This window comes from Arvicola amphibius, chromosome 14 (assembly GCF_903992535.2).
Source record: "Arvicola amphibius chromosome 14, mArvAmp1.2, whole genome shotgun sequence".
Taxonomy (NCBI): domain Eukaryota; kingdom Metazoa; phylum Chordata; class Mammalia; order Rodentia; family Cricetidae; genus Arvicola; species Arvicola amphibius.
In genome coordinates this window covers 35,737,389-35,751,711 of record NC_052060.1, presented here as the reverse complement: position 1 = coordinate 35,751,711, position 14,323 = coordinate 35,737,389, and the positions used below count along the sequence as shown (strand labels likewise).

General features: G+C 44.9%; 1 protein-coding gene across 8 annotated transcripts in view; it reads left to right on the top strand.

Moving 5' to 3' along the window:
* The window catches only part of Alpk1 (alpha kinase 1), a 91,337-nt gene that overhangs the window by 55,257 nt on the left and 21,757 nt on the right, over nucleotides 1-14,323 (top strand). For 7 of the 8 annotated variants that reach the window (XM_038311028.2, XM_038311029.2, XM_038311031.2 and 4 more), the window contains one exon: nucleotides 14,112-14,310. In XM_038311028.2, the coding sequence (XP_038166956.1) occupies nucleotides 14,112-14,310 (199 nt within the window). Of the gene's footprint in view, nucleotides 1-14,111; nucleotides 14,311-14,323 lie in introns of those variants that run through there. The other variant, XM_042054151.1, reaches the window with a different exon arrangement.

Genomic DNA, 14,323 nt, shown 5'->3' with positions numbered 1-14,323 from the left:
CCAGTGCTCCAAACTGCTGAGTCATCGCTCCAGCCCCCTAGATATAGTCAAGAGGCAAGGCATACACAAGCTAGGACCAGAGTAATCAATCGTCTAATGGAATCATGTTGTAAGGACTGAAAATGTGATGGTATTCTCAAAATTATAGGTTAGCATGTGTAAGCTGTCTTCTAAAGACTACCAGCAGCTGAACATCAGGATGGTGTCTGGGAACCCAGTGGTGTGAGGTCATGGTTCTTACAATACCATTCTTTTTTTTGGGGGGGGGGGTGGGAGCACTTATCACTAATGCACTAATCTATCTGTGGGAGAACCTCAGGCGGCAAGATTCTCCTTGCCAGAGAGTCCCTTTGGCAACAGTGCATTGACAGCCAAGAGCTGAGTCTGTTTAATCTAGTGCCCTGGATTATCTGCTGAACTGAACTGCCTGTAGGGGAAGTCTGACATTTCCTTGTCTTGACCCTGATAAAGATACTTACTATTTATATGGGTTGATCTTAATTTCCAAGAGACAAAAAAAAAAAAAAGCCACCATCTCTTCATCAGTCACATTGGATCCCATAGTACGTAGGAGGCTTCTTTCCTTTGGATCTGTCTCAGCACCCTTCAGGAAAAATAGCATCTTCCTGGAGCTGGGCAGGGAGGTTGGGCTCCGGGAGAGAAAGACACTGTCTTCATTAGGAAGCTTCCTCTTGGACATCTTCCTATTGGCTCATAGCCATTGTCAGGTCAGAATCCTAAACTCGAAGTCAAAATATTAGATTATTGTTTGAAACTATGGCATTAGTCCATTTTATGTTTTCTGCATATTGGTCAACGGGCAAGAATTTTCATTTTCAAATGCTCATAAATAAGGTAACACTAGCTATCAATACATCTCCAGGGTCAATCACATGCCTATGGGAGATGCTTACCACATATTTTGGCGAAAAGAAGTAAATGGAGTACCAGTGTCTTCCGCCAGGCATCCCTAGGTAGATCTTTGGGCTCCAGTGCTGCTTGTCTGTTGTAATGGAATACACTGTAGCAAGTAATTCTTTCTTGTGGCTGATATTTCAGCTCATCGTCTGCTCCCGTTTGCTTTCTGCTGCTGTGGTAAAAACTGTTGTGAGGTATTTGTCTGAACATTTATTGCTGAAATTGATGCAATAAAAAACTGGACAGCCAATAGCTAGACAGGAGGTATAGCTGGAATTTCCTGGCGCAGAGAGCTCTGGGAAGAAGAAAGGTGGAGTTGCCAGCCAGACACAAGATGAAAGAGAGGTAATGCCAAGAGGCAGGACATAGATTAATATAGAGGGGTTCATTTAACTTATAAGAGCTAGTTGAGACAAGTCTAAGCTAAAGGCAAGGTTTTCATAATCAATAATGTTTCCCTGTCGTTATTTGTGAGCTGGTGACCAGTAATACCAGTAATAAAGCTTGCTACAAAAAAAAAAAAAAAAAAAAAAAAAAAAAAAAAAAAAACCCGCTCTAAATAAAAACAACTTGGAGAGAAAAGTATTTATTTGCCTTACAGCTGAGAGTGCATTATGGAGTGAAGCCAGGGCAGAAGCTCAAGGCAGGCACTGAAGCCCAGACCCTGGAGGACAGATGACTGGTAGCTCATTCCTGGTGGCTTGCCTAGAGACGGTGCCACCCGCAGTGGGCTGGACCCTCCCATATTAAACAGTGATCAAGAAATGACCCACAGACAAGCCCATGGCCCATCTGAGGGAGGCAGACCCATAACAGGGTTAACTCTTCCCTGGCATGTCGAGTCGGTTGTAGAAGCTCATGGTCCCACCTAAGTTAGCTCTGTTCTCGGCATGTTGGTCGGCTGAAATGGACCTTGGATGTTACCTTCTATGTGGTTATTTCCACTGCAGAGGATCTAAGCACATTTTCCCTGAGGACCTGGAGGAATTTTCGGTTAGAAATCCTAATTTCTCAGCCTTCTTAAGGGTTCGGCATGAAGTGCATCTAAGATCCACATTAACATAATAAATATTTTCGGACTCCCTAAGCAATGAGAAAAACCAGTACTTTCAGGTCAATCTTTCTCTTTTCAGACAGAAACTGTGATGGACACCAGGCCAGGGCCCCACACTTGCTGGGTGATAGCTGTGACCCCAGTGTTTCTTACTTCTTTATTTCCCTCTTTATTTGTGTTCTGGGGATTGCACCAGGTCTCACACATGCTAGACAAGCTCTCTCACATGGAACTACATCCCCAGTCCTTAAAAGCCTGTTTTTAGAGGTGTCTACCTTGAAAATAACAAATTCTTTCTGTCTTCCTTATTGCTTTGATCTTCAATAATTTTTCAATTTTGTCCCCCAATTTTTGATCCACCAGTATTTTTTACCCACTAGACTCGGAGTTTATTGGCAGCCTTAAGAGGGTGAGTTCAGTAGTGTTGAAGATGAGAGTTATGGAATTAAGAAAGTTTACAAGTGAGGACGGAAAGAGGAGATTAAGTGACTCTTGAATTAGGCACCATGGAAAGAACATGAAAAACAGGCCAGAGGGCACCCTCTCCATAGATATAAAGCACCACCCTGCCAAAAAATGCAAGCTTGTTTTAGTCCATTTCCTGTTACTATAACTAAAAACAACATCAAGAATAAAGGTTCTAGAGATCCAAAATCAACGCATTGCACGGCAAGAGCCTTTTTGAGAGTGGAGACTTGGTGTAGAGTTGACATAAAACAAGATCATCAAAGACAAAGAGGTTTGGGGCAAGTGGGACTAGTGTGCCAAATGAATTCTCCATGTGGTTATTGAAATAACCAAGATTTGTACCTGGAATCAAGATGCCCAGAGTCCAGAGACAAGCAAACCACTCTACAGTTGCCAGAAGCCGCAGGTGGCACCAGGGCTCCCTGTTTTGACACTTTGTTTTTCCCTGTCCTGAACAACCAACTCCATCTACTGTAGGTCTAAGCAGGGGAGGGGAGCAAACCAACGTATTCTCTATCCAGGCACAGGCGTGCAGCAAACCTCACAGCTGTTTCTCATGTCAATCTGTATCTTCCGTTGGTAAAACCGACAGTCTGTGAATGTTGACAGAACCTGGGCATAAAACTTAAGATATGTGTCTCTTTTTCTTTGCTCCCCAGTGTAGTAGGTGGACCAATGTGGGGCACGTCATGCTTGGTCTTCACTTGACCTAAGGTAGTCCATTTTGGTGGGTTCTACTCTTACTGCTGCCTTTATAGATACACAACCATGCCCTCATCCATCGCTCCTCATGTGTTTGTTTTGCTAATTTCTCACCTCAGAACATGCCCCTCCCCCTCTTACATCTTCCCTCTTTTTTTCTCCTTCTTCCACAATAATTTTCCAATTGAGGTACCAGATGGCACAGAGGCTCCTCGCCCAGCCCCCTTGACAACAGCTGCCATTGTCATTGCTGTGCACACATCCTGGCTTTGAACTCCTAGCTGAGACCCAATCTTGAGGCTCAGCACTGGGAGGGGCTTGCTGTCATGCAGCCTCAGACCTTAAAAAGACAGGGCTTGTTAGCATTTTTTTAAAAAAATCTTCTATCTATCGAAATCTCATTGTGGAGAAATCTCATTTCTTCTCCACCCGACTCAACTTCCTAGCCACGAAGTTCCCTTTGTGTCTTAAACTCAATTATAATCCTTTATTTCCCACCCCGTATTCCCCATCCCGTCAACAGCCCACACAACTCTATGTTTGTGGGCTGTCGGCACGTGTATCTTTGTGTGTGCAAGTGTGAGCCTGTCCTATTAGGAATCTAGTAAATTCTCTTCGCGGTCTCCAAGTACTTTATTTAAACATGGTCACTCAGCAAGAAGAATACGGTTGCTGTCTGTTCTGTCTCAGCCTGTGAGTGGAATTCTCATTCGTCTCTGAGCACAACATTGTTGGGTTCTCAACAACACGGAAATCCTGTTGCTATGGCATATGATCATATTGTCGAGTCCCCAGAGATGGCAGGTCAGTCATGGGTCTAAAAATCCAAACCACAGCAACAACAACAAAATTCCATATTTTTGTGAACCCATATGCATTTCAAAAGCACTCTCCTATTGTAGGCTGTGGGTTGGGGTTTGTGTGTGTGAGTGTGTTGTTCTCGTTTTCTTTCCTTTTTGGGGGGTGGGGAGGGTAAGGGGCTCCCTTTCATGTTAATCTAATTGTGCACAGCCCAGGCACATTTTTGCCACGCAGGGAGATTCCTTAGTGTCCCTTCCCTACCACACACTCTGTCCTCTTTCATTCTCCCCTTCTCATGTCAGAGTGTCCCCCTCCCCCCGCCTGCCCTGCGCGATGGGGAGATTCCCAGAAGGGTGATGTATTCCGCCTCGCTGCTGAGGAATGCCCTGTCCCCTCACTTGGCAGCAAATGAAGTGGGTATTAATTTCTCCAAGAGCGGGTAGAAACAGAAAGCGGGGCTTCGAGAACCACACCACCCAAATCTGCACGTAGAACGCAGCACGCTGCCGCTTCAAAGGACGGAGGCAGAGAAAATGAAAGCGGAGAGGAGTCCCCTGACTTGACTTCCCTGTTCTTTGCATCATAGGCTTTGGATGGAGATGCGAGAGGTTCGGGGCCCCGAATGGAGCTAAATTATGCAGCTGCGGGGCCGCCAGGGCCTCCAGAATAGGATGCTTCGTTTAGATTTTGCACAATGCTATTGAAGTGCTTATTTTCCTCCTGAAGAGACACAAACAGATGCAAACTTCTGTAAACACTTTAGAAATGAATTCAGTGAGTTTGGCCTCTCAGCAGTGCTCAATGGCTGACAGAAAAATGTCTAATTAGTGCAAGTGGAAAGAATAGGGCCACTTGGATTCCTTCCATCCTCCTCCAAGTCTCCTTCTCTAAGGAACTCAAAGGCCCTTTTGTCTGGCAGGTCACCCTCTCCCGGGCTTTTGTGCTCCAATCTATTAAGAGTATAAGGGGAGAAAATAGATGAGGCAATGTTCCCTGCTCAAATATATGGCATGTTCGTGCGGGATGCAGAATGCGCCTACAGGTGCTGGGGGAGGGGTTCCCCCAGGGCCACAGTCAAAAGCAACGCGCATGCGCACGCGAGTGCTGGGAATATCCCTTTGAAGAACTAGCTCCCCACTTTCTCTATGAACACCGAGACTGTGAGGCTTCCTTTTCTCTGGGGGAGGAGGGGGAGTCAGTCCTCATGGCTGGTGAAAGGACGAAAAAGATGAAAAGACATGAGATTTCCCCCCCCCCCCATTTTCTTAGAGAAAACAAATTCGACCTTCTTTTCTTTTGAGTATTGGAAATTCCACTGCACTTTACTCCGGGGCGGGGGGGGACGCTTCCTTTTTCATATTTCGTCACACAAGGAAGTGCGACTGAGTGACAGACTTGTTTTGTTTTCTTCATGGTGTTCCCCATCATTCTATTAAGCAGCCACACTCTGCCGAACAACTTGAAGAGCTTCTGTTGGTTCTGAAACAGCACTGCAAAGAGCGACTATCCTCATTTCCAAGACGACATCAGATTGGAACGGTTAAATCATTTGCCAGGGCAATCCATCAGGATTTTGGAAGCAAATGCAAGCAGAGATCCATCTCAGAAGGTGCAGGGCTCACCTTGTGTGCATGAGGCCCTATGGTCCATCCCCAACACCACAGCAAATGAAAGAGGTCCAGATAGTTGTGGCTTCATCTCAGAAATTATATTTCTTAAACTTTGACTTAAATGACTTTGCATCATGCATTTGTGTATTTAATTTTTACTCCACTTCCTGGAACATTATCTAATAAAGTTGTGGTAGGTGTCTGACCTTTGGGACAATAGATTGCCAGTGTAGTAAGGGTTTCTTTGCTGGCCCAGCGCCTGTTCTACAAGAGCTAGTTTCAGGACAAGCTCCAAAACTACAGAGAAATGCTGCCTCGAAAAACAAACAAACAAAAAAACAAAAAACAACAAACACAAAAAAAAAACCAAAAAAAAAAAAAGAAAGAAAAGGGTTTCTTTTGCAACTGGTAATGTCACTTCCGCTAGTATTGTAAATATTTTTAAAATTTTTGTTTCTTGTGCATTGGTGTTTTGCCTGTATATATATATTGCCGTGTGAGGGTGTCTGATACACTGGAGCTGGAGTTACAGACAGTTATGAGCTGTCATGTGGGTGCTGGGAATTGAACCCAGGTTCTCTGAGAGAGCAGCAATTGCTCTTAACCACGGAGTCATCTCTCCAACCCATGCAAACTTTATCTTATTGGATGGGAGATGTTTTGTGGATTTCTTAAGCTTTGCTCTGTGAAGCAGTTCAACTTTCTTGAAGCTAGTTTATAAAATTCCAGACTCTGACGAAAGATCCCTTCTTCTGAGGCGAACTTTGTCTCATTTTTAAAGCCAGATTTTCTGGAACATGCTGTCCTATGCTCTGAGAAGGACAAGACTTACAAAATGACAAGCCATTTGAGACGTAAAGAGGACTTGAGTTTGGATTCCCAGCACCCATATAAAAAGCCAGGTATGGGAGTGCCTATAATCTCAGCAGAGGGAGGGAAGAAGCAGGAAGGTGCAGGATCCCTGGCATTTTCTGGCCAATGCATCTAAGTCACTGAGCTCCAGATTCAGAAAGAGATCCTGCCTCAAAAATAAGGTTGAGAAGAAGGAGGGAGATAACTGGTCTAGAAATGTAGGCCCCTGGTCTCCACACACAGGCACATGAATGCGTACACACCTATACACACGTGCACATACACCTGCTAAAACACAGTGCAAATGTTTACAGACACATACATGTGCACACAAGGAGATACTGCCCGTCTGTGTTGAGGGCAGCATCACTCCCAAGAGCAGAGAAGGAATTGCTCTAGATATGTGTTGATGTACAGATTGATACGCAGCAATAAGTGGTGTGTGCGTAGAGAGGCATATTACTCACCGTAACAAGGGAGGGAATTCTGTCATATCCTGCAAAGACAAAATTTAAAGAAAACACTAACTATAATGTCATAAATAAATCAATAGCTGTCTAAACCAGTCCATTTCTTAGAAACAAAAAACAGGATGGTGCTTTACAGCAATGGGAGAGTTGTTAAATTTGTTCTTTCAAATTCTCGAGATTTAAAAAAAAAAAGTGTCTTTAGCATAACCGAATTTTACACTTTAAAATTTTGATCGTAAATGTTGAGAGAGATCGAAATGGAAACCAACTCCTATTTGCTGCTGGTACAATTGATTTGTAACCTGAAAAACCACTTAGCCTCTCATCTCCTTTCTTGATTTAAATCTTAAGGCTCCTACAGAATTCAAATGAGATAGTACAGGAGGATTTTTTCAGAAATGCAGATGTTGCCGCAAAGATGAAGTTCACTATTATTGATGAGGAAGAGATGTGAAGCCACATCTGGAAAGTGGCTTTACCCCTGAACCTGGGTGCCCAGGTATTACCACAACTGCCTGAAGCAGACATGGACCCGAGGAGAAGGGAGCAGAGTTACAGGTGTAGCGGTGCAGCCTGCACTCAAGTGCTACATCAAAGTATGTCACCCAGCACCCTCCAAGACTCAGGGAAATGAGCAAGCCGAAGGAGAATAGTGCTGAGCAAACTATGAGGGGCCGGCAGAAGGACTATCTTATAACCCTATGACATGTAGATAGCAGCTGAAGTTACCAGCTGGAGAGCAGTGTTTACACGGTGCCCACAGGAAAGAAATTTGAGAGAGTGATTGTTTACCCGGAAAAGAAAAAGCTCAATAGTATTTCGGTTGTAGCTTGCCATTTTGGGTGGGAAGGAAGAGAGGCTCAATCAAGTAAGCTCACAAAAAAAGTTTACATAATCCTGAAGATGACCGTGGGATAATAAAGGAGAGACGCAGTTTCAAGACGGCACGCAGGGAGGTGAGGAGCTGGAGAGATGGGTCATCCATTAAGAATGAGCGTTGCCGGGTGGTGGCGGTGGCGCACGCCTTTAAATCCCAGCACTCAGGAGGCAGAGGTAGGCAGATCTCTGTGAGTTCGAGGCCAGCCTGGTCTACCAAGTGAATTCTAGGATAGCCAGGGCTACAACACAGAGAAACCCTGTGAAAGCAAACAAACAAGAATAACAACAGAATATTGGTCCTGCAGAGAACCTGGGTTTGGTTCCCAGCACCCACATCAGTTGGTTCACAACTGCTGCCTGTAGCTCCAGCCTTAAGGGATTTGGTTACCTCTAGCTTCTGTGGCACCTGCATGCACGTGGTGCAAACACTCACATGCATACTCATGTGCACATGTACATATGAATGATAAAATAAATACTTCTTTCCATCTGCAGCAACAGGCAGCTTCTCTCTTCATGTCTCAGTTCAGATAGAGAGGTTCATTTTCTGGTGGTTCAAGGCTGGGTGTCACATGGCTCCTCTTAGGTTTGTCCCAGTGCGGTGGGGGCTGGAACTGGAGAAGGATGTCAACTAGCAAAATACATGGTCGCTTCAAAAATGGACTATGGCGACTTTTAAAAGAAAAGTGGTATTAATCTTATGATCTTTAAGGATATCCAATAAATAATCTCTCTTCCTTTCCTGGATTCTGAGAAAATTAGGAAATAATATAAATGCTTGGCCAATAAGATATTAAATATTGTATGTGCGTCTGTTTGTCATTTATGTGTGTGTAGCTTGTGTGTTCTCTCCACCTTACTCGGCTGAGAAAACATCTCTTATTAAGCCTAGAACTAGCCATTTAGTCAGACTGGTTAACCAATGAGCTCCCAGAATCTACCTGTCTCTCTCTGAGCCCCCCTACCCTTGTCACCCTCTGTGCTGGGGTTACAAGTGAACACAGCCACATCTGGCTTTTATGGGACAGGCTGGGGCACTGTGGATCCAAACTCAGATCCTCAAGCTTGTGCAGCAAGTGCTCTTAGTAGCTGAGCCATCTCTCCCTGTCAAGAAATGAAATATTATCTTTAACCCTGACAAAGACCAGGTTGGATGATAAAACTTCATATTAGAGCACAGGAGATCTGCCATATGGCCTGCACAATTACACAGACTTCCATAGTCACAGAAATTACCTGACCAAGCAGAACATCTCCTATAGGGGCTTGCTCTATAGGCTTGCTAGGTGGGACTTGGGGTATAGAACATCCCCTATATAGGCTTGGTAGGTGACACTTGGGGTATAGAAGTGCAGAAAAGAATGTTTCCTTTGGACAGCTTGTTCCAGAGAGAAAAGGAAAATGATTGAACCCGAGTTACTCTTAACTAAATAATCTGGTCAGAGTCATTCTGTCTCCCACATAGCAAAATAAAGAAATAGAAGCCAGAAATGCTGTAATCGTTGACCTTCTGTAACAGGGAAGGAAACAGTAAGACAAGGCGAGATGTTTGTTAGCTGATAAAAAAGAAGAGGAGGAGAGATAGAGGTAGCGATTTTCTCTACTATGGACTGACATCTCCATCACAGTAAGAACAATGAAGACTCAGGATAGCAAGATAATATAACTAGAGATTATCATTTCCATATCAATAAATGAGCTGATGGTTAATGAGACAAGAAACCATCACTTTGAAAGAATAGAGTAGTTGTGCTGTCGTTGGAAGGCACTGCACGATCCATGAATGCCTATGTACATATATGTAATATGTATATATATTACATATATGTATATATATGAATGACATGTTCTATGGATAAATGTTATTTTCTGTGCAATGCTGTATAGATCTTTAGATGAAAAGCAAACTATAAACCAGAAATCAAGCCATGTAAATAAATACCATAGCTGAAGCTCAGCGTGGATGAGAAGTAAACGTTTAGCCTAGTTTACTTAGAAATATGCAAATTGTTTAGTCAGCTTTCCATCACGCTAAGGAAGTAACAGAAAACTTAACTCACAAATAGGAGAGTTGTTTTGTTTCACAGCTTTGAAAGTTCTGTTCCACAGTCCGTCAGATCTATTGCTTAGGGGGCTTTCTGGTGGGCATGCTCAGTAGCAATGGCTGTGGACAACTGCTCCATCATGGCCAGAAGAGAAAGGAAGGAGAGTGGGTCCCGTCGTCTTCCTCAAGGGCACACCTCCGATGTCACTGTCTCGAGGACCTCCCACCGCACCCTACCACCAAAAACTGTTTTAGCACTTTCCAGTATCTCACCTAAAAGCCAAACCTTTGCCACGTAAGCTTCGGGTAGGGATGGGGGTCAGTGGGTCCAGGGTGCCGACTACAGCGGTGCTGAAACCCTGCAGAGCCTTTGCTGTGAAGGGGTCCAAAGCAGAGAGCATTTCTCTCAGCAAGACTGCATCTTAGTTTTGACAAGAGAGAAATTCTGAGATGTTCTAAATGTAAAGATTTATTTTTATTATTTGCTTTAGTGGGGGTGGCGGGGGGGGGGGGGACACTGGATCTCTCCTGGAACTGGAGCTAAGGGCAATTGTGACCTGCTAATATGGGTCCTGGGAATCCAACTTGAGTCCTCTGCAAGAGCAACGCATGTTCTGGACTGCTGAATCATCTCTGCAGCCTGGTATGTCCTCAATCTAAAGAAAAGGACTGGAGGATGTAAAAAAAATAAAATAAAATAAAAATTAAGGAACAAAGGACTGGAAGAGGATAGACAGAAAGAAGAGCAGAGGAGGAAGGAGCAAAAAGCCATTCTGTATTTTGGGGGTTTTTGTTGTTGTTGTTTTGCTTTTTTGATGTCCTTTAAAACCTAATTCAAACCACGTCACCACTGCTAGGTGATGCTATACTTTACCCATGGCCCAACTAACCGGGAAACACGGGGTACTGCTCCCAGATATAGCGTGCTCCCCCAGCTTGTACTTTCACGCCCTTGCTCTTTACAGCCAGCGCACAGGCTCCACGTGCCTTGCTTCCCCGAGTTTTCATTATAGAAAACTGTCTTAGCTCATGTTCACTGACTACATGATTTAGACTTCCTTGGCCAAAAGAGCTGGTCCTTATTGTTTGTCTGTTTGCTTTTGTTTTGTGAAACAGTTCTAGGCTGCCCTAGAACCCACTCTGTAGACCAGGCGGGCCTCAAACTTACAGAGACCCACCTACCTCTGCCTCCGAGTGCTGGGATTAAAGGCGTGCAGCACCACCGCCCAGCCAGAGCTGGTTCTTTTTTCTTGCTAACATCTGTAACTGCCACCAAGATCCTTCAGGGATGCGCCACTCTTTAAATTCGGGTTGAACTCTTTCAGTGTGCTGTTACGCCCTACTTAGATCAGCCACTACAGCAATACTGACTACATCTATGGTGCTGGTGAGCATAATTACCACGTAATTGGCTGGAGCACAATTAATAAAAACTCAGAGACAGATATTGGGGTTCAACCGGAAGGTCAGAAAAGCAAAACAGCCTGCCTGAAATGTCTGAAATGGCGATCCTGCCTCCAGGAATCCTCAGAATGAGACCATCTTTGAGAGCTGTCTCATCCCGATTAACATTCCTCTCTAGGGCTGGGATTAAAGGCGTACACCACTACCACCTGGTTTCTATGACAAACTAATGTGGCCTACTGGGATTAAAGGTGTGTGTCACCACTGCCTGTTCTGTAAAACTGACCAGGGCAGCTGTTTTACTCTCTGATCTTCAGGCAAGTTTTATTTATTAAAATACAAATGAAACATTGCTACAATTGACACACCGGGCTCCTCTAGCTTTCTTAAGGTAGAGTGAGCCTAAGCGGCAGGAGCTTGGTCCATCTGCACCTGGCTCTCCCGCACACACGCCTACTCAGCTCCTAGGCCCAGGTGGTGTAAATTTAACCTCTTTGGGCCTCCAGGTTTCCCTCCTGTAAATGGGGCTAATAACAGAATCGGCCTTGGGGAGGAGGGGTGGGGGTGCGTGGCTGTGGCCACTGGGTGAATCAGTCACAGAATACTTGGAGTGCCACTGTGGCAGAGGTTTAGCTTGATATGTCAAGGGTTAAGACTTAGGATGGTGTTGTGAAGAAAGCAGGGCCAAGTGCTGAGTGTGAAGCCCATGGAGGGTAGAGATCCCTTACAGTGCCTCCCCGGCTTCATCTGGGAGCAAAGGGTCCTAGAGAAGACTCAGGCGGGTTCAGTTCAGAATATGAACAAGTATTAGGTGCTATGTTCACTTACACTGAGTCGTGCGGCCATGAGATCACTCACTGGCTTCCCTATATTTAACTCCCTAACAACAAAGATGACTGTGTAAATAGAAATTTACTGTTTATTTTTACTCCTCTTTTCTTCCTTGTTTCTTTTGTTTAAGAAGGAGTCCCTAGCCCAGGTTGGCCTCTAGTTCACCACATAGGCCAGGATGACATTGAACACTGGCTACCACATCTGTTTTACGCATTGCTGGGGATCAAACCCAGGGCTTCAAGTTATGCGAAGCAACCATTCTACCAGCTGAGCCCGAGATCCTATTTTCACTTCTCACTCACATTACTTTTTTCCCCTTTGTTTGTAAATATATATATATATATGTAATTATATTAACAGGATAATAAAATCAAATTTAAATTTTAATCTAATATACTGTTTCCTAATTATACATATGTAATAGGGGTGGATGTGGTGGTACGTGTCAGTAATCAAAACACTTAGGAAGCTGAAGCAAGAGGGAAGATCAGGAATTGAAGCCAGCTGATGTTAAACATACGTGCATAGTCTGCCCCAACACTCTTCCTGTTGATCCAGCTCCTGCCACACAGACCAGCCAGTGTAAGATCATTCTGTCTCCATTAGGAGGGCTTTTTTCTGCTGTGAAGGGCAGTTGAAATGAATGCCAGGCCAATGTGCTCAGCCCGAAATGGGACAGCTGCCACTAAGGCTCAGGGATCATTTCAGGAGGAGGAAGAAAGGCTGTTAAGAGCCAGAGGCAGGGGACATCTGCAGTGATGCAGTATTTTCTGGCCATGGCAATGCTGCTGCATATATGAGCTCCGGGCAGCTCTAGCTACATATCAAGACCTGCACGTCTTGTATATGTATAACCCCAGCATGGCTGAGGAACTGAATCATGAAGTTATAGCCCTAGCTGAGGAGCTGTTTATTGATGACGGATAGCAGTGGGGTGGAGAGATAAAGCTTGCTTTCTTTCCTTTACTTTTCTTCCCCCTGAGACAGGGTTTCTCTGTGTAACAGTCTTGGCTGTCCTAGAACTTGCTTTGTAGCCCAGGCTGGCCTCGAACTCACTGAGATCCACCTGCCTCTGCCTCCCAAGTTCTGGGATTATAGGCGTGTGCCACCACTGAACAGTTTGAGATTAAGTTTTATTTAGGGATGCAGTCCATTGAATTGTCATGCACCCATATGCATTAAGTGGACTCAGTGGCTTAAAAGAAAGAACACATGAATGAAGAGTTGGGTACAGGAGAAACTGAGGAGGTGAAGGGGAGTGGATTTGATCAAGCCACATTGTATGCGTATATGAAATTCTCAATCTTCTCTCTCTCTCTCTCTCTCTCTCTCTCTCTCTCTGTGTGTGTGTGTGTGTGTGTGTGTGTGTGTATGTGTGTGTGAGAGAGAGAGACAGAGATAGAGAGACAGAGAGAGACAGAGAGACTAGAAGGGAGGGAGAGAGGGAGGGAGGGAGGGAGGGAGGAAGGGAGGGAGGGAGGGAGGGGAGAGAAACTGATGCGAAAAGCTCTTCTGGATAGGATGATGCCTAAACTAAGAAGGCCAAGAGCCGTGTGTCTAGTGTGATCTCATTAATGACAGACAGAAAGAGAAGGAAAGATGCCACGCAAGACCAAGAATCAATGTCTATGTACACATAGAAGGGGACGCACCTGTTCAGACAGAGTTTACCTAAATCATTATCAGGGAGGATAGGCACCAGAGGAGACAGAGGGAGGGAAAGTGGAAAGAAAACTAGTAAGGAAGGAGTGGGGAAATGGCATACTAGTCTGTGCCCTCGTTTGTGTTGTTTTAATTTAACAAGAAATATGCACTTCCCACCGGCATGGTTTTAGACTTTGGAGGGGAAATGCAACGAAGACAATACTATTTTATCAACAGAAGTGAACTTTTCCTTAATTACTCTTTCCTTCTTATGATTTTATCGCTTACTAAAGTATACTTCTCCCACTAGCTACAAGCTTGGCTGTTGTTTTAATGAAAAGTACCTAGATGACTAGGCTCGGTTCAGGGCGGCTTTCCTTGGGTGCCTGCGGTGTTGTGTGGTTCATTGTGTCCTGTGGCTGCTTCTGCAGGCGGCCTTGCGAGCCTCCATCCTTGTCCGGGACTGCGCTGTCGCCGCGGCTATTGTCTTCTTGATGGACCGGTTTCTGTACGGACTCGACGTCTCAGGAAAACTCCTGCAGGTCGCCAAAGGCCTGCACAAGTTGCAGCCCGCGACGCCCATCGCCCCGCAGGTGGTCATCCGCCAAGCCCGGGTCTCCGTCAACTCAGGTGGGCTCCATCC